The sequence below is a fragment of the Streptopelia decaocto genome (genome assembly GCF_964273445.1).
Source record: "Streptopelia decaocto genome assembly, chromosome: 3".
In the NCBI taxonomy this organism is placed as follows: Eukaryota; Metazoa; Chordata; class Aves; order Columbiformes; family Columbidae; genus Streptopelia; species Streptopelia decaocto.
The window spans coordinates 121323108-121350792 of NC_138656.1; the positions used below are offsets into that span (position 1 = coordinate 121323108).

Consider the following 27685-nt stretch of genomic DNA (forward strand, 5'->3'; position numbering starts at 1 on the left):
CGGAGCTGCGGGACTGTCCCCGGGAGGCCCGAGGGTCCGGCTGGGGCCGGTGACAGCGGCACGGAGGGGCAGCGAGCCGGGAAGCGGCCCGGAGGTGCCGGCTCCGCCCCACCCGCCCGGTTCGGAACCCCGAACCGGGACCGCCCGGGAGACGTGAATCGGGACCGCGCGGGAACCTCGAACCGGGACCGCCCGGGAGACCCGAACCGGGACGGCGCGGGGGCGGGGTTTGCGGGTCGGGGCGGGGCTATGCAGCTCGCGCCAGTGGCGGCAGAGCCGTTTCGAAGGGGCAGAGGAGGGGCCTTGCGTGTAGGGCGTGGCCATGCAGATCAGATCCCGCGCGGCATGACGGGAGCTCCCCGCGCCACGACAACAGCGCCCGCGGGCGTGCACGAGCGCCGCGTGGGCGCCGCGTGCGGGCGAGACGCGGGGCGCGGGCAGGGCCTCGCGCGGGCCGTGCGCGGGTGTCGGCGCGGGGTGTCCGTGTGGTGGGGGTGTGCGGGGCGGCGTGGGGCGGCGCGGGCGCGGGTGCGGGGCATACTTACCTGGCAGGGGAGACACCATGATCAGGCAGGTGGTTTTCCCAGGGCGAGGCTCATCCCTTGCACTCCGGGTGTGCTGACCCCTGCGATTTCCCCAAATGCGGGAAACTCGACTGCATAATTTGTGGTAGTGGGGGACTGCGTTCGCGCTCTCCCCTGGCGATTGTTGTTCAAAAACAGAGCTCGGATCGCAGAACGGGGACACCGAGGGTACGTGGGGCTCACGCGTGTTCGGTCCGTGGTGCCGCAGGCGTGCGGGACCCAGCGCGTCACGAACCCCACAGGCGGCTCCTCTCCGTGCCGATTTCCACTTGGCTCGTTCCGCGGGTGTGAAATCACGGAAGCGCGTTCCCACCGGTGAACGCGGGCGCTGTGTCACCGCAGCGCCCTGTCCCGGCTGAGCCGCACGGCGAGAGCGAGAATCAGAAAGCGCTGGGCCGGACCGGCCAGAGCAGCCCGATGTACCGGAGCCTGACAGCGGCAGCTCCGCGGCGCGCGCACGCGGCGGAGCGGGACGGCCGCGGCGGGCGAGCTGGCGCGCGCCACGTCCCACCGAGCGAAGGGCCACGTGACCGCTGAGCGGCGGCGCGAAACGACAACGTGCCCGCTCAGGAAATCGGGTCAAGGGGCGACGGGGGCACCGGAGACCCCGCCGGACCCGATGCCAAAGCGGGAGTGCGGGAAAGAGCGCGGTGTGGAGACAACCTGTGCTGGATGCGTGGACTGAGCGGTGAAACGAAGGAATAACAGCAGGTGTGTGGAATGAAGGGCAAGAAGCGCGAACCGCGCGCACAGTCGGGTGGAGAGCGGCGGGAGAGCTGCCGCTCGCCCCTCGAACAGCGCCGGTGGCCGCCGGCTCGGGAGCGTTTCCCGGGACACGGCCCCGCACCGGCACTGCGCCGCAAACCCGCCGCAACATCCCGAGCGGCACCACGGAATACGACTCCAGCCGCTTTTTGTACGGCCAGACTCAAGCTGAGCTCTGTTTTTGAACAACAATCGCCAGGGGAGAGCGCGAACGCAGTCCCCCACTACCACAAATTATGCAGTCGAGTTTCCCGCATTTGGGGAAATCGCAGGGGTCAGCACACCCGGAGTGCAAGGGATGAGCCTCGCCCTGGGAAAACCACCTGCCTGATCATGGTGTCTCCCCTGCCAGGTAAGTATGCCCCGCACCCGCGCCCGCGCCGCCCCACGCCGCCCCGCACACCCCCACCACACGGACACCCCGCGCCGCACCCGTACCCGCCACGCACCCACGCGGCGCCTCGCGCCCCACGGTCTGTCGCCTCCGCTCAGCGCCCACGCAACAGTCGCGCACACTCGCGGCAGCGTTGTCGTGACGTGGGAGCTCCGGCGGCCCGTGCGGTGACTGATCTGCATGGCCACGCCTCCTCAGCTCCCCGCCCCTGGAGGCCCCGGCGCGCGGCGGGATCCCCGTTGGGGCGAGCCCGGGTCCCCCCGCTGTCCCCGGGGTTCCCGCTGCCCTGGCTGTGGAGCAGCAGCCGCCTCGGCTCCCCATGGGCCGCCCCACCACCCGGCGGGGCACCGGCCGTGTCCCCGCGGGGAGGCCCCGGCTTGGGGCCGCCGCTGCCGGGAGCACCCGGCAGGAGGGACCCGCCTCCCCCGGTCCGTCCGTGTCGGTAACGCACCGGGGCAGAGCGGTAGCGCAGACAGAGGGACCCGCTGTGTCCCCGCCACTGCCCAGCGCCGCCCCCAGCCCCGTCCGTGCCCGGCTGCCGCACCCGCCCCGGCGGCAGCAGCGGCCGGTGTATGAACGCAGCCCGTCTGCGCAGCGGTAACGGCAGCCGCGCTCTCCTCCCGCTCCCCCGGAGCTGGGGACACGTTCGCCACGGGCAGCGGCAGGGGAGGCACGGACAGCCCGGGCTGAGCCCTGCCGGGGAAGCACCAGCCGCTGCGGAGCAGGGCGGGGGAACGCTGCAGGACAGGAGGACACCCCTGCCCGGGACCCCCCTGCCCGGGACACCCCGTGCCCGGGACACCCCCTGCCCGGGACCCCCCTGCCCGGGACCCCCCTGCCCGGGACACCCCGTGCCCGGGACCCCCCTGCCCGGGACACCCCTGCCCGGGACACCCCTGCCCGGGACACCCCCTGCCCGGGACACCCCTGCCCGGGACACCCCTGCCCGGGACCCCCCTGCCCGGGACACCCCCTGCCCGGGACCCCCCTGCCCGGGACACCCCGTGCCCCTTGCAGGAGCAGCCCTGGCCCTCCCGGCTGCTGCAGGGTCGGGGTGCTGGGCTGTCCCACACAAGCCCAGCTCAAGAGGCTGTCAGAGCCGCAGCCAGAGGATGTGTGAGCTGGGGACCGTCACCAGAGTATCACCATTTCCCTCAGGTCCCAGAGGAGGGGACCAGGGACATCCTTCCCCGCTGCAATGTGGGGGGAGCGGGGCTGGGCAGAGCTGGGCAGAGCCGGGCAGAGCCGGGCAGAGCCGGGCAGTGCTGCCAGGGGAAGGGCAGAGCCGGGCAGCGCCGGGCAGCGCTGGGCAGCGCTGGGCAGAGCCGGGCAGTGCTGGGCAGAGCCGGGCAGAGCCGGGCAGTGCTGCCAGGGGAAGGGCAGAGCCGGGCAGCGCCGGGCAGCGCTGGGCAGCGCTGGGCAGAGCTGGGCAGCGCTGGGCAGAGCCGGGCAGAGCCGGGCAGTGCTGCCAGGGGAAGGGCAGAGCTGGGCAGCGCTGGGCAGAGCCGGGCAGCGCCGGGCAGCGCCGGGCAGAGCTGGGCAGAGCCGGGCAGAGCCGGGCAGTGCTGCCAGGGGAAGGGCAGAGCCGGGCAGCGCCAGGCAGTGCTGGGCAGAGCTGGGCAGAGCCGGGCAGAGCCGGGCAGCGCTGGGCAGTGCTGGGCAGAGCCGGGCAGTGCTGCCAGGGGAAGGGCAGAGCTGGGCTGGGGGCGACACGGGCCATGAGGGCCCCGGACACACCACAGAAGGCTGACGAGGTGCATTGCAGGCCTGGTTTATTAGAGGCTGTGCAGCTGCCCCTACTACTGATCCACGTTCTTGACCCGCAAGACGACAGGCACCGAGGTGCAGGGGATCATGCCCAAGTCCGTGATGACCAGATCCACCAGGTCCGGCGGCGTCACGTCGTAGACCAGGTTGAGGAGGCGCAAGGACTTGTTCTCCGCCCAGCCCCCCAGCTGGGCCCGGCCCTTCCGGAGCACAACCAGGTCATCGGGATCGTCTGCGGGGACAGGAGCAGCCGGGATCAGGGCAGGGACAGCAGCCCCCACCTGCCCTGCAGCCACCCCGCCCGCGAGGCCGGGGCCGGCAAGGGGGCGGCAGCGCGGAGCCGCCTGGCCAGCAGCAGGGCAGGGAGCAGGACCCAGGTGCAGGGAGGGGACAGAACCCGTACCCAGCTCGTTAGAGACAAAAGAGTCGGTCTGCACTCGCTCGCAGAACTTGTAGGTCTCGCAGCACACCAGGACCGGCACGTTGTAGGACTTGGAGACCAGCGCTATCTGGGACGTCCCCACCCGCGACATGACGGAGCCGTTGGCCAGGAGCGCGTGGGCTCCCAGCAGCACTTTGGACACCTGTCAGGGCAGCGCAGGGATCCATCGGCACCTTCTATCGCGCTGCAGCCCCCGGCGCCCGCCCCGCCCCCGGCACGGCCCCGGCGCCCCTCACCTCGGGCAGCACGTAGGAGATGGCGTTGATCATCACGTAGGTGCAGTGGATGCCCCTGCGCACCAGCCGGCGCAGCGTCTCCCGGCCCTCCAGCCGCGGCCGGCTGTCCACCACGACCACCCGGAACGCGCGGCCCTGCTTCGCGTGGGCGTCGCACAGCGTGCGGTTCACCAGGGACGAGCTGGGGGCACGGGTCAGGGGCTGCCCCGTCCCACCGCGACGCCGGCGCCATCGCCAGGAGGGCAGCCGGGGCCAGGCTCCCTCAGCACGGCCCCGGTGCTGGCCGGGCACGTTTTCCGAGCTGGCACGGGGCCTGGCCGTGGGACAGCCCTGACACCGGCCGGCGCTGCAGCAGCGCAGCCACGGCAGGTCCCTGGCACAGCCCAAACAGCCACGGCAGGTCCCCGGCACAGCCCAAACAGCCGCGTGTCTTACCGCGGCACAGCCCAAACAGCCACGGCAGGTCCCCAGCACAGCCCAAACAGCCGCGTGTCTTACCGCGGCACAGCCCAAACAGCCACGGCAGGTCCCCGGCACAGCCCAAACAGCCACGGCAGGTCCCCGGCACAGCCCAAACAGCCGCGTCTCACCGCGGCACAGCCGGGATCCCACCCCACCGAACGGGTCCGGGCAGAGCTGCCCCGTGCGGGTACCCGGGCTGCCCCTCCAGCACACTCGCTTCCAGGGCTCCCTCCCTGTCCTTGCACAGACAGTCACCCCCGGAAAAGTGACGTCTCAGCCCTATGGAAGCAGCCCTGTCCCCCCCTCCATGACCACGGCGAGGGACTCCCCCCGCGCGGCTCGCGGCTGGACTTAGAATCACTGAATTGCTTTGCTTGGAAAAGCCCCTCGAGCTCATGGAGTCCAACCATAACCCACCCCCGTCACTCCCCATGTCCTGAGAACCTCATGTCCGTCTGTCCAGCCCTCCAGGGCTGGTGACTCCAGCACTGCCCTGGGCAGCCTGTTCAATGCCCCACAGCCCTTTGGGGAAGAAATTGTTCCCACATCCAACCTCAACCTCCCCTGACTCGATCTTAAAGGTTTGTTCCCACATAAGTGATTCTATGATTCCATGATCACCCAAAGGCACATCACATCTGGACTCTGTTTTGCCACAACAGTCTGTGGCTCCTTCTCCCACCTCTGCTTTGGGACAGAGTCCCTCGAAAGAACAACAAGCCTCCGTATTTTTGCCTCCTGACATTTGTCTTTGCTGCGGTTCATTTAAAATGCCATAAACGGCCGCAGCTGTTCTGCAAGTGCTCTGTGTTGAAGAAGTGGTGAGTCTGGGTTTCCTGAAACCCTTCACTGTGGACCCGCGCATGCAGGCAGCGCCGCACGCCCTCAGACAAGCCTTGGGCACAGGCAGCCGCGTTAGGGCTCTGCCGGCACTGCCGGGCGCAGCCAGCGCGGGGACAGCCCGGGACAGCCGGTCCGGTCACCCGAAACGGCAGCAGCACAAACCGGGGCAGCCACAGGCTGAGTCCGAAGAGCTAACACAACCACGTCACTCAGCACTGGCCGGTGTGAGGTGCTCGATCAGACCCTCCCGCTCGTTACTCTAACGAGTCTGAGGGCTCCAGCATCCCGATCCACCCTGTCCCACGCCTAGAGAAACCAGAACCACCCCAGCACCACATGGCCCCACACGGGGCCCGGCAGGGACGCCTGCACAGCCGGGACTGCCCGCACCGTCCCTGCCAACACCGTCCCTGTGCACAGCCGGGACTGCCCGCACCACCCCTGCCAACACCGTCCCTGTGCACAGCCGGGACTGCCCGCACCGTCCCTGCCAACACCGTCCCTGTGCACAGCCGGGACTGCCCGCACCGTCCCTGCCAACACCGTCCCTGTGCACAGCCGGGACTGCCCACACCGTCCCTGCCAACACCGTCCCTGTGCACAGCCGGGACTGCCCGCACCGTCCCTGCCAACACCGTCCCTGTGCACAGCCGGGACTGCCCGCACCGTCCCTGCCAACACCGTCCCTGTGCACAGCCGGGACTGCCCGCACCGTCCCTGCCAACACCGTCCCTGTGCACAGCCGGGACTGCCCGCACCGTCCCTGCCAACACCGTCCCTGTGCACAGCCGGGACTGCCCGCACCGTCCCTGCCAACACCGTCCCTGTGCACAGCCGGGACTGCCCGCACCGTCCCTGCCGACACCGTCCCTGTGCACAGCCGGGACTGCCCGCACCGTCCCTGCCAACACCGTCCCTGTGCACAGCCGGGACTGCCCGCACCGTCCCTGTGCACAGCCGGGACTGCCCGCACCGTCCCTGCCCACACCATCCCTGTGCACAGCCGGGACTGCCCGCACCGCCCCTGCCAACACCGTCCCTGTGCACAGCCGGGACTGCCGACACCGTCCCTGCCGACACTGTCCCTGTGCACACCTGGCCCTGCTGACTCCGTCCCTGTGCACAGCCGGCCCTGCCGACACTGTCCCTGTGCACAGCCGGGACTGCCCACACCGTCCCTGTGCACAGCCGGGACTGCCCGCACCACCCCTGCCGACACTGTCCCTGTGCACAGCCGGGACTGCCGACACCGTCCCTGTGCACAGCCGGCCCTGCCGACACTGTCCCCTGCGCTGCACCGATGTTTGATGTCCCCCTGGGCAGCTGCCAGGCGAAGGCTCTGTCACCGCCGTCTGATTTTCCCTCCCTTGAGAAAACCCGTCTGCAGGACCTCCCCGCGTCCACCCAGCCGCTCCACCTCCGCTCCTCTCTTACCATCCGTACACCAGGATCACATCATTGTCGTTTATCTTCTCAAAGGCTGACCTCGAAATGGCCTCCGCTGCCAAAAGGATCTTCTCCCGCAGGTATTTGTCGATAGTGTCCTGCAGCTTCTCCTTCGCCTGGGGAGACAGTGCCGCCACGTGCAGCGTGGTGTGGCCGTGCCGCGGACACGGCTGTCCCTCACGGCCCGGCGGCACCGCGGGCTCGGCCCACGCCTTCCGGACAGCGGCTCTGCGGGACGCGGGACACCCCGTCCCAGCGGGGGACACGGGACACACAGGACACCCTGCCCCAGCAGGACACACAGGACACACAGGACACCCCGTCCCAGCGGGGGACACGGGACACACAGGACACCCCATCCCAGCGGGACACACGGGACACACAGGACACCCCGTCCCAGCGGGGGACACGGGACACACAGGACACCCCGTCCCAGCGGGGGACACGGGACACACAGGACACCCCGTCCCAGCGGGACACACGGGACACACAGGACACCCCGTCCCAGCGGGGGACACGGGACACACAGGACACCCCGTCCCAGCGGGACACACAGGACACACAGGACACCCCGTCCCAGCGGGACACACGGGACACACAGGATGCCCTGCCCCAGTGGGACACACGGGACACACAGGACACCCTGCCCCAGCGGGACACACAGGACACCCTGCCCCAGCGGGACACATGGGACACACAGGATGCCCTGCCCCAGCGGGACACATGGGACACACAGGATGCCCTGCCCCAGCGGGACACACGGGACACACAGGACGCCCTGCCCCAGCGGGACACACGGGACACACAGGATGCCCTGCCCCAGCGGGACACACGGGACACACAGGATGCCCTGCCCCAGCGGGACACACGGGACACACAGGACACCCCGTCCCAGCGGGACACACGGGACGCCCCGTCCCAGCAGGACACGGTGCCTCACTGCACAGACAAGCTGCCACCAGGCCCTCCCCAGCTCTGCCCACGGTCTCCCCGGCATCTCCTTGTGTCGGTGGCTCCAGCCCCGCCACGGATCTGGCTCAGCCCCGGCGCAGTGGCTGCGCTGCCCCAGGGCCCTCGTGGCCGCTCCCCACGTGTGCCACCACTGGCCCCTGGCTCCTCAGCCAACGGGCTCCCGTGGAGCTTTTTGCACGGGCTGTGGCTGCGCGCTGGAGAAACACGTTCTTCACCGCGCCTTCAGTGGCGCTGCCGGACGGCGCTCTCGCAGGCGGCCCCGGCGGGCCGGGCAGCTCGCGGTCACAGCAGCCGTGGCGCCCGTGTCCCCCCGCAGCGCACAGCACCCGCTGCACCAGCCCGCGGCGCCTCCAGCCTCGGGAGTCGCCTCTTGGCACAGGGCACGGCCGCTGCCGGCCAGGCCTGCGGCGCTGCCTTCACCGAGACCTGCGCACCTGCTGCGGCTGCTCCCACATCGCGTCCCTGCTCCCGATGAGCTCCAGCGCCCCCAGCCCCGCGGCACCCACAGCCGGTCTGCTGCGGCACGCAGGGGGAGCAGCCCCGGCTCAGCGCCGCCTCAGGCATCCGGCCTGTCCCAGCCCACTGCAGCTCTGCATCCCGCGCCGGGGCTGCCCGGCCCCGCGGCGCCGCTCACCTCCTCCTCTCTCAGCGTGTCGGGGAGGCACGAAATCTCCTTCTTGAGGAACTTGATGGCGTTGCCCATGCTGGCTGAAAGGGGCCGGCACTGGTTCAGGAAGCTGCAGAGAGAAAACGGGGTCAGCCCCAGAGCAGCTGGAGAGCAGGGGCAGGGAGAAGGGGTGCGCGGCGCTGGGGGACAGGGACAAAGGGTGCGCTGGGCTGGGGTGGGGGACAGGGAGAAGGGGTGCGCTGGGTTGGGGTGGGGGACAGGGAGAAGGGGTGCGCTGGGTTGGGGTGGGGGACAGGGAGAAGGGGTGCGCTGGGTTGGGGTGGGGGACAGGGAGAAGGGGTGTGCTGGGCTGGGGTGGGGGACAGGGAGAAGGGGTGCGCTGGGGTGGGGGACAGGGAGAAGGGGTGCGCTGGGTTGGGGTGGGGGACAGGGAGAAGGGGTGTGCTGGGTTGGGGTGGGGGACAGGGAGAAGGGGTGCGCTGGGTTGGGGTGGGGGACAGGGAGAAGGGGTGCGCTGGGCTGGGGTGGGGGACAGGGAGAAGGGGTGCGCTGGGCTGGGGTGGGGGACAGGGAGGCAAAAGCCAGGGGCACTGGAACATCAGCACAAGTCCGGGTGGACACGAAGCCAGAGGGGACCCACGGGCCACGCTCAGCGGAGCTGCAGGCCCCCTGCTCCGGCGGCGGAGCCCCCACCTGATGTGTGGCTTCAGCTTGGCCACCAGGTCCCGTGACAGCTCCTCGTTGGGGGGCGTCGAGTAATCCCGGATCAGCTGCAGTGAGAGGAGGAGAGCAGGGGTTCGGGGCACCCCGCACTGCTGGCCACGGCCCCGGAGGCTGCAGAGCCGGCACGAGCACGCGGTGCAGCCTGACGTGCGCTCGCAGGACAGGGGCTGCTCCAGCAGCTCAAACCCGCAGCGGCAGCACAGGGCCCAGCCCCGGGCACAGCCAGAAGGGAGCAGCTGCGCACAGGCGCAGCCGCAGCGTCGCGGGCACGGGCAGAGCCGCCTGCGCCTGGTGCGACGCTCCCGCTGCGTGGGGCGCGGGGGCTGCTCACGCACCTGCTTGAACACCTCCAGCAGCGCGATGCAGCGGGCGTTGGAGCCGTTGATGATGCCCTGGGAGTACTGGAGGCCGAGGCGCACCACGGCCGGGTGAATGACCACGGAGGGGATGCTGCAGGGCAAACATGAGCCAGCTGCCCGCGCCGGCGCCCGCAGCCCAGAACAGCCAGCCCATCGCCAGTCCCCAGCCCAGGGCGCTGCCCGTCGGCCCCGGCGCGCTCTGTCACCGGAGCAGCCAGGGTGACCCGCAGCCCCGGCGCGCTCTGTCACCGGAGCAGCCAGGGTGACCCGCAGCCCCGGCCCTGCGGCCCCGCGCTCCACGGACAGCTCTCCTCCCGCTGCGGGCAAACTTCGCTGCCACTGCTCGCGCAAGCAAGCGCAGGGATCCCTGCCACCCCACCAAGCCTGTCCCATGCCAAGGACAAGGACGCTCCTTCGCCACAGCCGTTTTGCAGCCAGGCCAGCTGAACCAGAGCCGAGCGATTGCCAGGGCCAGGGCTGGGGAGGCCACGCACCTCATCTGCTGCGTCAGTGGCTTCTTCCGGCTGTACTGGTGCAAGTGGGAGAACAGGTTGACCTTGGTGCCATAGTCCTGCCTCAGAGGGACCTGCAGGCGAACAGCGCGAGGCCGCCATGCAGCCCTGCTCACCGCAGCACCGCCGGGCCCACCGCGCCCATGGCCCGGCCCCGTCGCCCCCACACCTGCTGCCGCTCCAGCTTCTTGGCCAGTTTCCTCTGCGCAGCAGGGTCGTCCACCTGCACGTGCTCCGGCAGCCGCTTCACCACTGCGGGGACACCGGGGGGACAGCGGGGAGGGCGGCGTGAGGTGGGGGCGAGCTGGTGCCGCTCGGGCACATCCCCCAGCCCGGCACATCCCCCTGCCCGGCACATCCCCCAGCCCGGCACATCCCCCTGCCCCGGCACATCCCCCTGCCCCGGCACATCCCCCAGCCCGGCACATCCCCCTGCCCCGGCACATCCCCCTGCCCCGGCACATCCCCCTGCCCGGCACATCCCCCTGCCCCGGCACATCCCCCAGCCCGGCACATCCCCCTGCCCGGCACATCCCCCAGCCCGGCACATCCCCCTGCCCCGCACATCCCCCTGCCCCGCACATCCCCCAGCCCGGCACATCCCCCAGCCCCGGCACATCCCCCAGCCCCGCACATCCCCCTGCCCGGCACATCCCCCAGCCCGGCACATCCCCCTGCCCCGCACATCCCCCAGCCCGGCACATCCCCCAGCCCGGCACATCCCCCTGCCCCGGCACATCCCCCAGCCCGGCACATCCCCCAGCCCGGCACATCCCCCAGCCCGGCACATCCCCCTGCCCCGGCACATCCCCCTGCCCCGCACATCCCCCAGCCCGGCACATCCCCCAGCCCGGCACATCCCCCTGCCCCGGCACATCCCCCTGCCCCGGCACATCCCCCAGCCCGGCACATCCCCCTGCCCCGGCACATCCCCCTGCCCGGCACATCCCCCAGCCCGGCACATCCCCCAGCCCGGCACATCCCCCTGCCCCGCACATCCCCCAGCCCGGCACATCCCCCAGCCCGGCACATCCCCCTGCCCGGCACATCCCCCAGCCCCGCCGTGCTGCCCGAGGGCCGGGGAAATGCACGGCAGGGCAGCACCCAGGGCAGCGCGGAGGGACGGGACAGGAGCCCCTGTGGGTGACCACCCGGCCCCCACCCGTGGCGACGGCGGCGTTACCAGACTGCGGCTCGGCGGGGCTCAGCCGGGGCTTGGCCGCCGGGGCTGCCTGGCCCAGCTCCGCTCGCTTGGCCTGTTTCTGGGCCCGCTCGGCCTCCTGCTTGGCCCGGCGCTCCGCTCGCAGCTCGGCTTTGCTCTTGCCCCCCGGGGGCTTCTCTGCGCTGCTGGGGCCATCGGCCGCGGCGGGGGGGGCCGCGGGGTGGGCAGCTGTGCGGGAGAGGGAGGGGCAGTCTGTGCCGGCCCGCCGCGCCAGGCGGCCGCAGCACGGGCACCGCGGCACGGAGACCCCGTCTGCGCGGGGCTGCCCGCGGCACGGAGACCCCGTCTGCGCGGGGCTGCCCGGGGCACGGAGACCCCGTCTGCGCGGGGCTGCCCGCGGCACGGAGACCCCGTCTGCGCGGGGCTGCCCGCGGCACGGAGACCCCGTCTGCGCGGGGCTGCCCGCGGCACGGAGACCCCGTCTGCGCGGGGCTGCCCGCGGCACGGAGACCCCGTCTGCGCGGGGCTGCCCGGGGCAGGGGCCGAGCCGCACGGTGTCCAGCGCCGCCCCCAGCGCAGCCGGCCCGGGGAGCGGCGGGACAGCCCCGCGTGCGGGTGGGGAGGGGACCGGCCTCCGCATCTCGGTCCCGCCAGCGCCGCCGCGGTGCGGGGACGGACGGGCAGAGCGCTGGGACACCCGCGGTCCGCAGGGCGCTCCTGGCTCGGGCTGTTCCAGCGGGGGACACCGAGTCCTCACCCCGGGGCTGCTCGGGCTCCGAGGGCGTCCCAGGCTCCGGGGGCTCGGCCGTCGGCCCCTTCTCGCTCCTCTTCTTCTTCTTCTGCTGCTTCTTCTCTTTCCGCAGCTGCAGCTTCTCCTCCCGGGAGAGCTCCGGGGCCTGCGGGCACAGACCGTCAGCGACCCCCGACCCCCGGCCCCCGCCCCGGCCCCGGCCCCGCGCCCGCCCGCTCACCTGCTGTCCCGCCGGCACCGGCGCGGCTGCTGCGGGGTCCGCACCTGGAACGAGGGGAGCGTGAGCGGCGCCGGGAGCGGCCCGGGCTGCGGGGGACGGGGAGAGGCCGGCGGGGAGGCCGGGTGGGTGCGGAGCGGCGGGGGGAGCGGGGCCGCAGCCCCGGCCCGGCCCCGCACTCACCGCCCGGCGCGGCCCGCTCCGCCATGGCGCCTGCCGCCCGCGCACAGCGCCCCTGCCGGCCGGAGGGCGGCGCCGCGTGCTCTGCCGTGACGTCAGCGGTCCCGCATGACGCGCAGTGACGTCACCCGCGCCCGGTGGGGCCGCTCGAGTCCCGCGCTCCCCCCGCTCCCGGCGCGGCGGCGGCACGGCGGGGCGGGCGGGGGTCCGCACCGGGCGCGGCGCTGCCCCGGGGGGCGGCGGGACGGCCGGGCCCCGCCGGGGGCCGGGCAGCGCCGGGGCGGGGCGGGGCGGGCGGCCGGGCCGGCCCCGGCGGGCGGTTCCGCCGGCCGCGCCATCGCGGGGGCCCCGCGGGGCGGAGCGGGGAGCGCCCGGCCCGAGATGGCGGCGCACGGCAGGTAGCGGGTGCGCGACCCGCCCGGTACCGGCCCCGCCATGCACTTCTCCATCCCCGAGACCGAGACCCGCGCCGGCGACGGCGGCGCCGCCTACGTGGTGAGCGGGGCCCGCGCGGAGCGGAGCTGTCCGGCGGTTCGCGGCAGCGCCCGGCGGGGCCTGCTCCGGGTCCGCTCCCCCCCGCCCGGTGTGGCAGCGGGAGCCCCGTGCGGGCCGGGCCGGGCCGGGCCAGGCCGGGCGAGGGGGGCAGCCCCGCCCGCCCTCCCCCGCCGGCCGCGCTCCCGGGCCGGGCGGCCGTCGGGCCGCCCCTTCGCCCCGGGACCGGGAGGATCGGGCCGGGCTTGGCGGGCTCGGGGGCTCATGGGGTGCGGCTCTGAGCGGCCCGACCGTGCCCTGCGCCGGGGCGCTGCGGGCGGGGCCCGTCCCGGCCCCCGGGCCCGGCTCATCCCGGCCCCGCCGGCCCCGCTTCCTGTTTTGCTGGGAGCGCCGTGACCGCCGCGGGCCGGGCAGCGCCTCCGGGAGCGGGGCCGGGCGCCCGGGAACGGCGAGCGGGCGGGGCCGGGATCCCGCGGGGCCGCCGTGGCTGAGGCCCCGGTGCGCGGTGCGTGTCCAGCCCCGCGCTCCCTCCGCTCCCCGTGTCCCCGCGTGGGCTGCAGCAGCACAGCTCGTCCGCCCCCCGGGCCGAGACCCCGCGCCCGGGCAGCTCCTGCCCGGCCAGGACGAGGTGACGCGCTGGGACGCGGCTGCCGCGGGGGCTGCGGGAAGGGCTGCGGAGGGACCTGCTGCTCACACAGGGCTGGGAGGATCAAGCTGCGCCCGAGGCCTGTTCAGCCCCGTGCCTCCCCCTGCACTTTGTCCCCAGGTGCTGCGGTGGCTCCTTGGCTGGGGGAAGATCTTGCCCCCAGTGTCACAGCAGAGCTCATTCGCAGCCCTGGCCCTGCGCAGGAGCTGCTGACCCTGCGAGAGCCCTGCCCGCGTGGGCACGAGCGCTGCCTGGGCCACCCAGCATCTGTCCTGGTGTCCTGGGCCTCCCTGGGCAGCAGCCGGGGCCCGGCCCCGCGGGGTCCCCTGCAGCAGGAGCGGGTGTCCTTGTCGTCTAACCTGGGGACACCCATGTCCCCGGGGCCTCAGGTTGGCTCCCCATGGCAGGGCAGCTGCAGGTGTCTGTCGGACACGTTCCTTGGATGCGCTGGTACTCCCTGAGCAGTTTTACTGTATCCGCTGAGCTGACGTGTTTTCAGAGGAGCAGCAAATGGAAACCCGTCAGCGCGTTGTTGTTCTTACCTGTGCGCGTCCTGGGTGTTTGGTCCAGCTCTCACGGCACTCGGCTGCTGGCAGCAGCTCCTGCTGGTCCTGGCCGTGCTGGGGCTGCTGCCGCGTGTCCGTGGGCAGCGTGGGCAGCGTGGGGTGCTGCCCCGGGGCGGGAGGGGGCCCTGTGTGCAAGGGAGCGCTGCGGAGCTGTGTGCCGGGCGGCTGCTGCCGGAGCCCGCGCTGCTGGTGCCTGCAGGGCAGACCGGGCTCCCGCGGCCGTGCCCAGCCCGGCTCGGCACACAGCGGGCGGGAGGTCCCGGTGTGTCCTGGGGCAGGTGCTGAACTCTGCTGATGGGAGGGGAGGGCTGGGGGTGCCGTTTCCCCTCCTCGGCGGGGCCCCGGGGGTGCGCTGGGCTGTGCGGGGGCTCCTCGGGGTGGCCCGTAAGCCCCAGCCGGGCTGGGGTGCCGGGGTGCAAGCGGCGTCTCTCCCCGCAGGCCTACAACATCCACGTGAACGGGGTGCTGCACTGCCGGGTGCGCTACAGCCAGCTCCTGGGGCTGCACGAGCAGGTAGGGCCGCCCGCGTGCCTGCTGCCGCCGGGGCTGCCGGGGCACCGCGGGCTGGCTGTGCCTGCTGCCACTGGGGCTGCTGGGACACCGCGGGCTGGCTGTGCGCACTGCCGGGACACCGCGGGCTGGCTGTGCCTGCTGCCGCCGGGGCTGCCGGGGCACCGCGGGCTGGCTGTGCGCGCTGCCCATGGCGCTGCCGGGACACCGCGGGCTGGCTGTGCGTGCTGCCCATGGCGCTGCCGGGACACCGCGGGCTGGCTGTGCGCGCTGCCCATGGCGCTGCCGGGGCACCGCGGGCTGGCTGTGTGTGCTGCCCATGGCGCTGCCGGGGCACCGCGGGCTGGCTGTGCGCACTGCCGGGACACCGCGGGCTGGCTGTGCCTGCCGCCGCCGGGGCTGCCGGGACACCGCGGGCTGGCTGTGTGCGCTGCCCATGGCGCTGCCGGGACACCGCGGGCTGGCTGTGCACGCTGCCGGGACACCGCGGGCTGGCTGTGCGCGCTGCCCATGGCGCTGCCGGGACACCGCGGGCTGGCTGTGTGTGCTGCCCAGCGCGGCCCACGGCGCTGCCGGGGCGTTGTGTTCTGCTCCTGAGCGTCGGGCACAGCCGCCTCTCCTGCTCTGCGGCCTCTGGCTTTGTTCGTGCCGCTGCCGGCTGCCCGTTTGGATGAGGAGCAGTGTCCAGCTCTGGCTCCCCTTGGCAGCCCTGGGAGTGCGCTGGGGTGGGGGTCGGAGCAGCCGCCGGCCCCCGGCCGCTCTCGCAGCGCTCTGCTCTGTTCCAGCTGAGGAAGGAGTATGGCGCCAACGTGGTCCCCGCCTTCCCCCCAAAGAAGATCTTCACGCTCACCCCGGCAGAGGTCGAGCAGCGGCGGGAGCAGCTGGAGAAGTACATGCAGGCGGGTGAGCCGGGTCTGCGCTGCGCGCGGCTCGCGGTGCCCGGGGTGCTGCCCCGATCCTCCTCCCGCCCCCGCCGCTCGCCGCGGCCCGTCTGGCTCCCCAGCCTGTTCCTGGGGGTCACCCAGGGGGCGGCGGTGCCACCAGGGCTGCTCCTGGGCCCCCGTGCCGGCGGAGTGGGACCTGCCGGTGCCTCTGCCCCGTGCGTGTCCTGCGTGCAGCACGTGCTGGGCCTGTGTGCGAGCCGAGGGCCGCGGGCGGGCGGGCAGCGCCGTGGGTCCCGCTCCTCCCCACGTAACACGGCTCCTCGCTCTCCGCCCCCAGTGCGGCAGGACCCGGCGCTGGGAGCCAGCGAGACCTTCAACAGCTTCTTGCGCAAGGCCCAGCAGGTGTGGGGCTGCGGGGGTCTGAGCGGTGCGGGGGCTCTGAGCGGTGCGGGGGGTCTGAGTGGTGTGGGGGTCAGTTCTGGAGGTCTGAGCGGTGTGGGGGTCAGTGCGGGGGGTCTGAGCGGTGTGGGGGTCAGTGCGGGGGGTCTGAGCGGTGTGGGGGTCAGTGCGGGGGGTCTGAGCAGTGTGGGGGTCAGTGCGGGAGGTCTGAGCGGTGTGGGGGTCAGTGCGGGGGGTCTGAGCAGTGTGGGGGTCAGTGCGGGGGGTCTGAGCGGTGTGGGGGTCAGTGCGGGGGGTCTGAGCGGTGTGGGGGTCAGTGCGGGAGGTCTGAGCGGTGTGGGGGTCAGTGCGGGGGGTCTGAGCGGTGTGGGGGTCAGTGCGGGAGGTCTGAGCGGTGTGGGGGTCAGTTCTGGGGGTCTGAGCAGTGTGGGGGTCAGTGCGGGGGCTCTGAGCAGTGTGGGGGTCAGTGCGGGGGGTCTGAGCGGTGTGGGGGTCAGTGCGGGGGGGCTGAGCGGTGTGGGGGTCAGTTCTGGGGCTCTGAGCGGTGTGGGGGTCAGTGCGGGGGGGCTGAGCGGTGTGGGGGTCAGTGCGGGGGCTCTGAGCAGTGTGGGGGTCAGTGCGGGGGGGCTGAGCGGTGTGGGGGTCAGTTCTGGGGCTGCCGGGGGTCTGAGCGGTGCGGGGGCGGCTGGCGATGGAGGGGCCCGCGCTGACCCTGCTCCTCCGCAGGAGACGCAGCAGATCCCCACAGAGGAGGTGGTGCTGGAGGTGCTGCTCTCCAACGGCCAGAAGGTCAAGGTCACCATCCTCACTTCGGACCAGACAGAGGACGTCCTCGAGGTGCCCAGGCTCTGGTGCTGGGCAGGCCCAGCTCCTCCCGCGCGTTCCGTGGTTCCCATACGTGAGGAGTCCCCGGCCCAGCGCCCTGTGGCTGTCTGGGCTGAGGGGCAGCGGAGCCGCGGGGGGCGTGCTGCCGTGCCCCTGCCCCTCTCTGCGCCCACGTCGATGCCCAGAGGCCCCCAGCTGTTCCGTGGGGCAGCGATCCCCCGGTCCCACGCGGCCCCTCGCGGGCCCCGCGGCCGCGGCGCTGCCGTCCTGCGGGAGCCCCGACACGCACGGGCCGGCTCCGCGCGGGGCCGGGTGCGGAAGCGCTGACTCTGCAGGAAGCCGTGACCTCCTGCTCTCATCCCAGGCCGTGGCCTCCAAGCTGGATCTGCCGGATGAGCTGATCGGCTACTTCAGCCTCTTCCTGGTGCGACAGGCCAAGGACGGAGCTTTCTCCTGTGAGTGGAGCGGCGGGGCACCCCACGGGCTGCGCTGGGACACGGGGACCGCGGTGCCTTGTCCCGCTGCGAGGGCTGCGCCGGGACCGGGTGTCATGCCCCGGGATCTCGGGGTCCCTGGCCGCGGGGGCTCCCGCTGCCCCGAGCCGCTGCCGAGCCGCCGTGTCCCCGCAGTCGTGCGGAAACTGCAGGAGTTTGAGCTGCCGTACGTGTCCGTCACCAGCCTGCGCGACCCCGAGTTCCGGATCATCCTGCGCAAGAGGTGAGCGGCAGGGCCGGGCGGCTGCGGGGGCCCCCGCTCTGCAGAGGGACCCCCCGCCTGCCACTGCTGCCCGCGGGTGCTCTGGCCCCAGGAGCTCCCGCCTGTGAGCCGGGGGACCCTGCTGCCCCGTTTCCCAGCCCGGCCCTTCCTGCTCCAGAGGGCAGTGGGACACGGTGCCCGGTGAGCTGGCCAGAGCCAGCCCAGCACCTCGTCCCAGCATGGCGGGTTTCTCCCCGTTGCTGCTGGGAGCTGGGGAACAGGCTGACGCGTGTGGTTCCCTTGCAGCTACTGGGACTCCTCTTACGATGACGACGTAATGGAGCACCGCGTGGGGCTGAACTTGCTGTACGTGCAGGTGAGGGTCGGAGCGCCTGGGTGGGGGCAGCGCACCCCGGTGCGGCTGCGCGGGGCGCCGGGCCCGGCTGCTCACCCCGCTGCTGCTCGTAGACGGTGTCAGACATCGAGCACGGATGGATCCTCGTCAACAAGGACCAGCACCGTCAGCTGAAGTCCCTGCAGGAAAAGGTCTCCAAGAAGGAGGTAGGGAGGGCAGGATGCGGTGACGGCGCGGTCCCAGCACGGCGGGCACGGCTCCCGTGGGAGCAGCTGGTGCCGCCCTGGCTGCCGGTGCCCGCTGAGCCCCCGGCCGTGCCCGCAGTTCATCCGCCTGGCGCAGACCCTCAAGTACTACGGCTATCTCAAGTTCGACCCCTGCGTCACCGACTTCCCCGAGAAGGGGTGCCACGTCGTCGTCAGCGCCGGCAACAACGAGCTCAACTTCCAAGTGCGGCTGCCGAACGAGCAGATCAAGGAGGGCAGCTTCAAGGTGACGCGCATGCGGTGCTGGCGGGTCACGTCCTCGGTGAGTGCCACCTGCCCGGCGAGCCGGGGGCTCTGTGGGGACCCAGCTGTCCCTGTGGAAGGCGCCGGCTGCGCTGCCAGCCCGGCTGGCCTGGGGACTGTCCCGGTTGTGTTTTGGGGCCGAGGGCTCGTGTCAGGACACGTGAGGGGGCGGGGGAACCGCAGGGAGGTGCTGGGGTGAGCGGGCAGGGTGCCCAGCGCCCGGCCGGGCTGTCCGCAGGGACCCCGGCTGCTTTCCCTGCCGCCGGCGCCCCCGCGTTCAGTGCGCGTCCCCGCAGGTGCCCATGAGCAACGGTCCCTCGGGGAGCAGCCCGGGCAAGTCCGAGGTGAAGCTGGAGTTGGCTTTTGAGTATCTAATGAGCAAGGACCGGCTGCAGTGGGTCACCATCACCAGCCCGCAGGTAGGGCTGCCTGGTGCCGGGCCGGGACGAGGACGGGGGCTCGGCGGGGTGTGGATCGGCGTGGGTGTCGGGAAGGCCGTGGGGGCGCGGAACTGACAGCTGTCCCGTGCAGGCCATCATGCTGAGCATCTGCCTGCAGTCCATGGTGGACGAGCTGATGGTGAAAAAGTCTGGGGGCAGCATCCGCAAGGTGAGGGCTGGGCCGGGGGTGTCTCCGGGCTGGGGTCTCGTCCTGTCCGCACGGCTCCCCAGGGTCTCGCTGGGCCCGGCCGGAGGGTCCCGGGGGCCGTGCGGGGCCCCGCGCTGAGGCCGCTCCTCGCTGCAGATGTTCCGCCGGCGGGCGAACGGCGCCCTGCGGCGCTCGGACAGCCAGCAGGCCGTGAAGTCGCCGCCGCTGCTGGTGAGCGGGGCCCTGCGCCGCGGGGGGGCAGCGCGGCCACCGGCTTCGCGGTGCGTCGGTCCCGGAGCCCGCTGTCCGGAGGCGCCTCTGTCCCCCGCGCGGGGCTGCGGTGCCCCCCCTGCCGCGGCCCTGCGGGAGAACGGGGCACTGCACCTGTCCCGGGAGCGGGACACGGGGGAGGGAAGGGCTGGTGGCCTCATCCAGAGGGTGAGCGTGGCCAAGGGCAGGGAGATGGCCGGCGGTGGGCAGGGCGGGCAGCGTCCTGCCGTCTGACCGCGTCCTGCCGTCTGGCCGCGCTGTCCCTGCAGGACTCGCCCGACGCCTCCTGGGAGCCGATGGCCAAGCTCTCGGTGAGTGGCGAGGGCACAGGCGCTGTCAGCGGGACGGGGCAGCGGGGGCCTCCCTGACCCCGCCCTCCCCGCAGAGCAAGCTCACGTCCGTCAGCCTGCGCGGGATCAGCCACGGCAGCGCTGCCAGCGACGGGGGCGCCAACGACTTCCACGGCAACTACGCTTTTGAGGGCATCGGCGATGAAGATCTGTAGCGCCCCGTCCCAGGACGGCACTGGCCAGGCCCTCGCTGAGGAATGTACGACCTGCACGCAGGTTGCAATCAACGTGCCTCTCACCTGCTCCTCCGCCCCCTCCCCGGCCCCGCTGGGGACAGACACGTCCCGCTGCCCGGGGACACGGCCACGTCCCGCTGCTGGCTCCGCTGGGAGGGGGCTCGTGCCCGGGTGGCACCGCGGGCCTGGCCCAGCGCGGGGACAGAGCTGTCCCCTCCCCCAGGTGGCTGGGGCGGCGCTTGGTGACATCGGCCCGGTGGCACCGAGCCCTCAGGGGCTCCGTAATGCCAAATTAGCGTTTAGGTCTCTGCTCGAGGTGGCGCAGTCGCTGTCTCCGGGGCGCTCGGCGCAGAGCCCCCTCTAACCCGCTCGTAGGCTCCAGTGTAATCTCAGCTTGTAACCACGTATCTGCTGCTGCTCAGACCCACCGGAGCGTTAACGGACAGTAACCGATGTTTACACACTGCGATGATGATTAAAATGGATCCTGATTGGTACCGCGCTCTCTTTGGGGGTGGCCGCTGTCCCCCGCCTGCGCCTCGCCAGCCCCACGCTGGCCTCCTGAAGCAGAACAAGGGCACCGGGGAGAATCGCAGATAACAAAACAGACTGTTTAATGCTTTTATACACAATATAAATTACACCGACTGGCATGGCAGCAGCCGTGGAACCAGTCCTGTCCCCCTGCCGCCCGGCAGAGGAAGGCTCCGGCAGGCAGGGGCGGGCAGGGACCGTCCCCGGGGGTCTGGGGACACAGCCCCAGCGCCGGGGCAGGGCAGCGCCGGGCACCCCAGGCCTGGCTGTGGGTTGGCCCGGCCGGGCAGGACGGGGCTGCGGGAGCCCCCCCGCACGGCAGCCCCGCGCCCCTCCCTGCCCCGGGGAGGGCAGGATGGGCCCCCGCGGTAAGTGCTGCTCAGGGCAGGGCTGTGCCCACGGCCGGAGGCGCCAGGAGCGGTTTGACGTCGCGTGGGCTCACCCAGCTCTCGGCTGCGTGGCCGTGGATCTTCTGGTGGCGCTTGTAGTTGTCCCAGTGGCCGGTGGTGTAGGAGCAGTACCGGCACTGGAAGGGCTTCTCGCCCGTGTGCCGCAGCATGTGCCGCTTCAGGTTCATGCTCTGGTTGCAGCTGTAGCTGCAGAGGCTGCACTGGAAGGGCTTGTCGCCCGAGTGGATGCGTCCGTGGCGCTTGAGGTTGGCCAGGTTGCCGCAGGCGTAGTCGCAGAGCTGGCACTTGTAGGGCTTCTCGCCCGTGTGCACCCGCTGGTGCCGCTTCAGGTTGTCGAGGTGCGCGGAGGCGTAGGGGCAGAGCGGGCAGACGAACGGCTTCTCCCCGCTGTGCGTCTTCATGTGCCGCGCCAGGTGGTTGGGGTAGTGGGTGACGAAGGGGCAGAGGCTGCAGGCGAAGCCCTTGTCCCCGCCGGCCTTGCGGGGGCTGGCGCCCGGCTCGCTGCCCAGCACGGCCAGGCTGCAGCGCCCGCACACCTGCTCGGCCAGGCCCTCGTCCTGCACGAACCCGTCGTCCAGCACCAGCCCGCACATGCGGCACGTGAAGGGGAAGAGCAGCTCGGGCAGCGCGGCCGCCGCCTCGCCGCGCAGCCGGGCGCAGCCGGGCAGGAAGGGGCCGGGGCCGCTGCCCACGTGCAGGCTCAGCTCCGGCAGCAGCGGCTCTGCGGGACACACGGACACAACGGGGCGTGAGTGGCACCGCGCTGGCCGGACGCAGCTCCGCGAGGGGCCCGGCTGGCGGTGACAGGACCCGCGCAGTGGAGGCCGGTGCACGGGGTGACAGGACCCGCGCAGTGGAGGCCGGTGCACAGGGTGACAGGACCCGCGCAGTGGAGGCCGGTGCACAGGGTGACAGGACCCGCGCAGTGGAGGCCGGCACACGGGGTGACAGGCCGGGCGCGGGGGAGGCCGGCGGCACAGGGTGCCGGGCCGGGCACAGGGGAGGCCGGTGCACGGGGTGCCGGGCCGGGCACAGGGGAGGCCGGTGCACGGGGTGCCGGGCCGGGCACAGGGGAGGCCGGTGCACGGGGTGCCAGGCCGGCACGGGGGAGGCCGGTGGTTGGATGCCCCTTTCCCCTGCCCCTTTCCCCGCACCGGGGGCTCTCCCGCAGCGCCCACCCACACGCCCTTTACCTGGGTCCTTGTCGCGGTGCGGGCCCTCGCCCTCGGGCAGGCGGTGGCTGAGCATGTGCCGCTTCAGGTTGCGGCTCTGGTTGCAGCGGTAGTCGCAGGCGGCGCACTGGAAGGGCTTGTCCTGGCTGTGGACGCGCTCGTGGCGTTTGAGGTTGCCCAGGCTGCTGCAGGCGAAGCTGCAGCCCGTGCAGCGGTACGGCTTCTCGCCGGTGTGCGTGCGCAGGTGCCGCGTCAGGTTCACCAGCTGTGCCGAGGCGTAGGCGCACTGCGGGCAGGCGAACGGCTTCTCCCCGTTGTGCGTCTTCATGTGGCGCTTGAGGTGGCTGGAGTAGTGGGAGGCGAAGGGGCAGAGCTGGCAGGAGTAGACGATGCGCTGGCCGCGGCCGCCCTCGCCGCCGGCGCACTGCAGGCAGCTCTGCCCGAGGCTGGCGGCCGGCGGCAGCCCGCACCGGCGGCACGGCAGCGCGGCGGGGCCCGGCTCGCCCCCCTCCTCGGGGTCGCTCTCCACGCTGAGCCGCTGGTACCCGGAGGAGCAGTCGTCGTCGCTCAGCGCGTAGGCCGGGATGGCCACCTTCCCCGCCAGGCCGTCTGCTGGGAGGACGCGGGACGGGACAGCGTCAGCGTGGCCGGGCGGTGCAGCCCTGCGCCTCTGCCACCGCCACGGCGGCACCGCAGCCGAGGGACCGGGCGGCCGCGCCCGGTGCCGCAGGAGCCCCCAGCGCGCACGGCGGGTGAGGAGCCTCAGGGCCACGACCGGCCCCGGGTCCCGCGGCCGGGGCTGTTCTGGGCTCCCCGGCAAACCCCGTCACCCCCTGCGCTGGCTGTGCCAGACCGGCATGGCGAAGGGCAGGCACTGAGGGCGTGGGGGCGGCCGGCACCGCGGTGCCGCCGGGCTGGCAGGGGGACGCAGCAGGAGGGCAGCGGGAGGGGTGGCTGCCCGGGCCCCTCAGTGCCACTGCCCCAGCCCTGGGGACGGCAGCTCCTGCGGTCACAGCCGGCACCGCAGCACCAGCCCTGCAGCACCGGAGAGCAGAGCGGCCCAGCCCCGCTGCTGCCTGCGGGAGTGAGCTGGGCCCGGCGTCAGAGCCACCTGCAGCCCCATCCTGCAGCCCCTGTGCCCAGGAGGGGACAGGAGCAGCCCCTGCCCCGCCTGTGCCCCAGACGTGTCCCCAGGCTGGTGCCCGGGCCAGAGCGCAGTGACACGCAGCCCAAGCCCTGACACCGCCAGCCCTGGGCTGTCCCTGAGGTCTGGGGTCCCCTTTGCTGCCCCCGGGTGGGTGCAGCTCCCGCGCTGCGGGGTGAGGCTGCTCCCGAGCTGCCCGCAGCGCCGGCGCCGGCCGGGGCGTCCTGCGAGGGCCACCGCCACGGGGACCCCAGCCCCGCCTGCGGCGCCACAGCTCCCGGAGCTGCTCCCCGGCGGCTGTGCCGGGGCCGCCCGGGGGGCGAGGACCAGGACAGCCGGTACCGCTGACCCCCCGGTGCTCCCCCGCGCTGAGCGGGCAGACGGCGTTCCCGCTGCACAGAGCGGATCCCAGCGCGGACCCGCCCGCCCGGCAGCCAGGACCGGGAGCCAGAGCTGGAGCTGCCGGCACAGCCCAGCGCGGCCCCCGGGCCGGGGCGTCCGCGTCCCGCGTCCCTCGCCGCTCGCTACCGAGCGATGCTCCCGGAGGCGCCCGGAGCGGCGGGGGCGGCTCCGGTCCGGCCGTGCCGAGGGGCAGCGGCGGGACGGCCCCGGGACGTGTCCCGGCTCGGGGGCAGCCGAGCGGTGTCCCGGGGGAAGCGGCCGCTGGGCAGAGCCGCGCGGCGGCCCTGGGGACCCGGTGGCGGCTGCGGCGTGTCCGGGGCGTCCCCGGAGCAGGCGCGGGGCTCGACGAGCCCGGGGCCCGACCGGAGGGAGCGCTGGGGCCGGTACCGAGCACAGGCCGCCGGCGCGGGGCCCTGCGGGGCGCGGCCTCCCCCGCGGGCCGGGCCCGGGCGGAGCGGCCGCCGGGCGGGGAGGCTCCGGGAGGGCCGGTACCGGCCGGGCCGTGTCCCCGCTGCCGCCGGGCCCGGCACGCACCTGGCGGTCCCTGCTCCGCGGCCAGGCCGCGGCCCGGCAGCAGCTCCCCGGGCAGCACCAGCGCCGCTCCCGCCGTCTCCTCGGCGCCGTCCTGGGCGTCCGCTGCAACACACCGAGCGCCGCGGGTCACGGCCGGGCCGCCGCCGCCGCCCCCCGGCCCCGCCGCGCACTCACCCTTCACCGGCTGCGGGTGGCTCTGCTTCCGCCGGGGCATCGTGGCGGGCCCCGGCCCGGCCCCGCCGCCCGCCCGCCCGCGGCCCGCCAGCCGCCCCCGCCTGCCCGGGGCGGCCCCGCCGCCCCGCCTCGACCGGACACTTCCGCTTCCGGCCGCCGCGGGGCCGGCCGCTGCCGGAAGCGGGCGCGGCGCCCCGGAAGCGGAGCGGGGCCCGGACGGCCCGCGTCCCTCCCGGCGCACCGGCGCCCGGGGTCCCGGGGTCCCGTGTCGCGGCGGGCGCGAGGCCGGGCGGGCGGGCCGCGGGGGTGCCGCCGTTCCGGGGCGGGGGCACCGGGGCTCCGCCCCTTTCCGCGCAGCGCGGGAGGCGTGCCCGGCGGCGGGTCCCGGGGCCGCAGGGGGGCGGGTGCCGGTGCCCGGGCGGCCCCGGGCCCCAGAAACCTCCCAGGCCCGGGCCGAGGGCGGCTCGGTGAGTGGCGGACGGTGCCGGGGCGGTTCCGGCCGTGCCCCGGAGCCTCCGGCCCCGCCGAGCGGGGAGCAGCGCGGGGACCGGCCGGAGGAGCGGGGAGCAGCACGGGCGGGGCCGACGAGCGGCACCGGGACCCGCCGGGCGGGGTCGGGGCCGCCGGTCCCGCACACGGTCCCGGGTCCCGCCCGCGCTCTGGTCTCCGCTGCCCGCTCGGGGGAGCGACCCCGCCCGGCGGTGCCGGCAGCGGGACGCCCCGTCCCGTCCCGGGTGCGGTGCCCGCGGAGGGTTCCGAGGCCCGGCGGTGCTGACCCCGGTCCCGCGGCCGGGCCCCGGTGCCCCCGGACACGGTCACAGCGCAGCTGCCCCGGCCCCGTGTTCCCCGGCAGCCGCGGGTGGCTGTGCCGGTGACCTGGCCCCGCACACCCCACCCGAGCTGCTCCCCGGGCGGGAGCAGCTGCCGCTGTTCCCATCGGTGGTTTGTAGCCCAGGGACTTCACGCACCTTGTTCGAGCTTTACGGCGTCCCGGGCAGGAGCCGCCTCGTCCCGCTCTGGGGAGAGGCCGCAGCTGTTCGGGCGCAGCAGCACGCTGGCTCAGGACACGGCTGGTCCCGTCCCCTCAGCAGACACAACTGTCTCCAGAGCCGCGTCTCCTGCTCTGTGCGAACAGACCGTCCTCACCTGAGCCGCCCCAGGGCAATGCAGGGGCCGCAGGCGCTGCAGAGGGGCCGGTGCCCTGTAGCGGCGCTGCAGAGGGGCCGGTGCCCTATAGCGGCGCTGCAGAGGGGCCGGTGCCCTATGACGGCGCTGCAGAGGGGCCGGTGCCCTATAACGGCGCTGCAGAGGGGCCGGTGCCCTATAGCGGCGCTGCAGAGGGGCCGGTGCCCTATGACAGCGCTGCAGAGGGGCCGGTGCCCTATGACGGCGCTGCAGAGGGGCCGGTGCCCTATAGCGGCGCTGCAGAGGGGCCGGTGCCCTATGACAGCGCTGCAGAGGGGCCGGTGCCCTATGACGGCGCTGCAGAGGGGCCGGTGCTCCTGAGCTGCAGACACATCCCTCACAGCACCCGAAACACCAGGGGCAGACCTTCTCCTCCCCATCCCACCTTCCTCACCCCACTGCTCCAGGAAAGAACCAAGGACCACGGACCAGCTACGTTTTCTGGGCTTTTAGTTTGAAAAAAGTACTGATTGAAGTGTACAACAGAACAAGGTGTGGTGGCAGCACCACAGCCGGATTGTTTCACAAATATGAACAGAAAGGGCCTTAAATAATCGGGTGCAGATTAAAAAAAACCTCAACGGTGAAAAAGTTCTTCCCTCTGAACAGAAATTCACAGGCACAGAAATGGCAACAACCACATGGAGACAATGGGGGGACATCCTCCTGCCCGCGGGCTCCTGCGCTCGCTGCTCCCGCGGCTCTGCCCGCGGCTCCCTCTGGAATGGTTACACATGAACGGTGCGACATGCCCTCAGAACCAGACCCGCCCCCCGCCCCCGCCCCGGACATGGACAAACAAGGCCTCTGCTAAGGCTAAAAAAGGACAAGACTTTGGAGTCTTGAGTTCAGCATGTTTAAGAAACGAGAGTCTGGTGAGCGCACAGCAAAGTCCCCGTGCGAGCTCTGCTATTCCAGCTTGGCCTTCTTGCTGCTGTCACCGCCGTTCTCTTCTGCTGGTGCTGCCGGCGCTGCCGTGTCCTCCAGTTTCCGCTTCCCGCTGTCAGCAGGCGGGTGTGTGTTACGGGGTTTGAAGCTGATGATGATGCAGGTCATGTTATCGCAGCCGGTGCCGTCCCCTGAGGTGTCTGGAGCCAAGCACTGATCCAGCAGCTGAGGAGGGACAGCGCGGACAGGTCAGCACAGAGCACAGACACCGGGCCCGGTCTAGCGGCGGGCAGCGGCCAGAACAGGCTGCGCTCACACGCCGCTCACAGCCAGACACGCACAGAACAGCCTCAGCAGCCCTGGCCTTCCGGACGTGGCCAGAAACTCCCCTGGCCTGGCAGCAGCCCGGCGGCCAGAAGCACCGGCCGGGGCGCTGGAGGGACCGGCTCCCAGCTCAGAGCCGTCTCCGCTCCCGTTCCAGCCAGCGGTGCAGCCCGTGTGCTGCCAGGCTCCCCGGTGCGGAGCACACGGCGATGGAGGGCGGGGTGGGGTGGGGCAGAGCAGGGTGGGGCGGGGCGGGGGCAGGCAGGGGGAGGGCGGGGCGGGGCAGAGCAGGGCAGGGGCGGGGCGGGTCAGGGCAGGGGCGGGGCGGGTCAGGGCAGGGGCGGGGCGGGGCAGAGCAGGGCGGGGCGGGGCAGAGCAGGGCGGGGCGGGGCAGAGCCAGGCAGGACCAGGGCGGGGCAGGGCGGGCGCCGCGCTGGGCGCAGACGCGCTGCGCGCTGCCGGACGGTGAAGCTCCAGACCTTACCTCTTCTACGATGGAGGAGAGCGGCCTCAGGACTCCGTTCTCGTCCTTCTGGGTGATCTTAGACTGGATGAAATCCACCACTTCCTGGCTGCTCATCACATTCCTGCAGAGGGCAGCAAAGGGAGCAGTCACGCCAGGGGTGAGCGGCACCGGGGCCTTCAGGCCTCCCCAGGACCCGGCTCCAGAGAACGACCAGAGCAGACACCCAACCGCCCCGCGCGACTCACCAGATCCCATCGCAGGCAATGACCATGAAGTCGTGGTCGTCGTTTATTGTCAGCACTTTGATGTCAGGCAGAGCAGAGATCATCTGTTCCTCCGGAGGGAGATTCTTGTTGCGCTTGTAGAAGTGATCGCCTGCAGCGGAGAGGGGGAGGACGGCTCTGCGTGAGCCCGCGGCGCGGGAGCCGCGCTCCTGCCGCACAGCCGATCCACACAAACCGCCACGGCTCAAGGCACCGGCCCCGGTGAACCCAACGCGCTGTCACCGTGCGAGAGGCAAGAGGTGCCTTTGCCAGTTCGGCGTCTCTGCGCCCCAAGCCAGGCGCGGCTTTCCCAGACCCCGGGCGCCGCAGCCCAGCATCCCCGTGGGGACCCCGCGGCCCCGGTGGGGACCCCCGGCGGCGCTGGCGGGACGAGCCGCCCCACGTCTCGGGGCAGATTCGCAGCTCGGCCCGGCCCTCGCTCTGCTGCGCTAACACAGGTGCTCGGGCTGCTGGCTCGGG

The 27685-nt window shown here is 72.9% G+C and overlaps 4 protein-coding genes across 7 annotated transcripts in view; 1 reads left to right on the top strand and 3 right to left on the bottom strand.

Moving 5' to 3' along the window:
• Window positions 1-3498: 3498 nt before the first annotated feature.
• EIF2B4 (eukaryotic translation initiation factor 2B subunit delta) lies at window positions 3499-24054 on the bottom strand. 2 transcript variants are annotated; one of them, XM_082049890.1, is made up of 14 exons: window positions 24049-24054; window positions 12447-12476; window positions 12267-12310; window positions 12053-12191; window positions 11317-11523; window positions 10303-10385; window positions 10116-10207; window positions 9598-9712; window positions 9233-9309; window positions 8546-8648; window positions 6928-7055; window positions 4189-4369; window positions 3914-4094; window positions 3499-3742 (listed from the first exon to the last, which is right to left on the bottom strand). In XM_082049890.1, exons 2-14 carry the CDS (start codon window positions 12469-12471, stop codon window positions 3543-3545), a joined length of 1575 nt encoding a protein of 524 aa, XP_081906016.1. In that variant the 5' UTR covers window positions 12472-12476; window positions 24049-24054; the 3' UTR covers window positions 3499-3542. The 2 variants fall into 2 exon arrangements, with proteins under 2 accessions (XP_081906016.1, XP_081906015.1); XM_082049889.1 differs by lacking the exon at window positions 24049-24054 and having other exon boundaries at window positions 12447-12574.
• SNX17 (sorting nexin 17) lies at window positions 12731-20206 on the top strand. 2 transcript variants are annotated; one of them, XM_082049891.1, is made up of 15 exons: window positions 12733-12938; window positions 14586-14660; window positions 15443-15560; window positions 15879-15943; window positions 16667-16777; window positions 17130-17220; window positions 17395-17482; window positions 17768-17837; window positions 17930-18022; window positions 18141-18344; window positions 18622-18744; window positions 18857-18934; window positions 19070-19144; window positions 19453-19494; window positions 19569-20206. In XM_082049891.1, the coding sequence occupies exons 1-15, from the start codon at window positions 12879-12881 to the stop codon at window positions 19686-19688; spliced, it is 1413 nt and encodes a 470-aa protein (XP_081906017.1). In that variant the 5' UTR covers window positions 12733-12878; the 3' UTR covers window positions 19689-20206. The 2 variants fall into 2 exon arrangements, with proteins under 2 accessions (XP_081906018.1, XP_081906017.1); XM_082049892.1 differs by lacking the exon at window positions 19070-19144 and having other exon boundaries at window positions 12731-12938.
• ZNF513 (zinc finger protein 513) lies at window positions 20307-24202 on the bottom strand. 2 transcript variants are annotated; one of them, XM_082049894.1, is made up of 3 exons: window positions 24080-24202; window positions 21847-22434; window positions 20307-21374 (listed from the first exon to the last, which is right to left on the bottom strand). In XM_082049894.1, the coding sequence occupies exons 1-3, from the start codon at window positions 24117-24119 to the stop codon at window positions 20623-20625; spliced, it is 1380 nt and encodes a 459-aa protein (XP_081906020.1). In that variant the 5' UTR covers window positions 24120-24202; the 3' UTR covers window positions 20307-20622. The 2 variants fall into 2 exon arrangements, with proteins under 2 accessions (XP_081906020.1, XP_081906019.1); XM_082049893.1 differs by having other exon boundaries at window positions 21847-22437; window positions 24080-24197.
• A 1495-nt stretch (window positions 24203-25697) lies between these two features.
• Window positions 25698-27685, bottom strand: part of PPM1G (protein phosphatase, Mg2+/Mn2+ dependent 1G) — a 28473-nt gene continuing 26485 nt past the window's right edge. Inside the window, exons 8-10 of the mRNA XM_082048337.1 lie at window positions 27188-27317; window positions 26961-27063; window positions 25698-26377 (exon numbers count right to left, since the gene is read on the bottom strand). Of these exons, the coding sequence (XP_081904463.1) occupies window positions 26174-26377; window positions 26961-27063; window positions 27188-27317 (437 nt within the window). The 3' untranslated portion in view covers window positions 25698-26173. The remainder of the gene's footprint in view (window positions 26378-26960; window positions 27064-27187; window positions 27318-27685) is intronic.

What these genes read in the sequence shown, in the direction of transcription:
- SNX17 (XM_082049891.1), top strand. Translation starts at nt 12,879, where the DNA reads ATGCACTTCTCCATCCCCGAGACCGAGACCCGCGCCGGCGACGGCGGC. An exon ending in AGACAGAGGACGTCCTCGAG is followed by an intron (nt 16,778 to 17,129) that starts GTGCCCAGGCTC and finishes CTCTCATCCCAG; the next exon opens with GCCGTGGCCTCCAAGCTGGA. An exon ending in TGAAGTCGCCGCCGCTGCTG is followed by an intron (nt 19,145 to 19,452) that starts GTGAGCGGGGCC and finishes CTGTCCCTGCAG; the next exon opens with GACTCGCCCGACGCCTCCTG.
- EIF2B4 (XM_082049890.1), bottom strand. Translation starts at nt 12,471, where the DNA reads ATGGCGGAGCGGGCCGCGCCGGGCG. An exon ending in CCCCGCCGAGCCGCAGTCTG is followed by an intron (nt 10,386 to 11,316) that starts GTAACGCCGCCG and finishes GTGTCCCCGCAG; the next exon opens with TGGTGAAGCGGCTGCCGGAG. An exon ending in ACACGCTGAGAGAGGAGGAG is followed by an intron (nt 7,056 to 8,545) that starts GTGAGCGGCGCC and finishes CTGTCTCCCCAG; the next exon opens with GCGAAGGAGAAGCTGCAGGA.
- ZNF513 (XM_082049893.1), bottom strand. Translation starts at nt 24,119, where the DNA reads ATGCCCCGGCGGAAGCAGAGCCACCCGCAGCCGGTGAAGG. An exon ending in CCACCCGCAGCCGGTGAAGG is followed by an intron (nt 22,438 to 24,079) that starts GTGAGTGCGCGG and finishes GCGTCCTCCCAG; the next exon opens with CAGACGGCCTGGCGGGGAAG. An exon ending in GCACCGCGACAAGGACCCAG is followed by an intron (nt 21,375 to 21,846) that starts GTAAAGGGCGTG and finishes TGTGTCCCGCAG; the next exon opens with AGCCGCTGCTGCCGGAGCTG.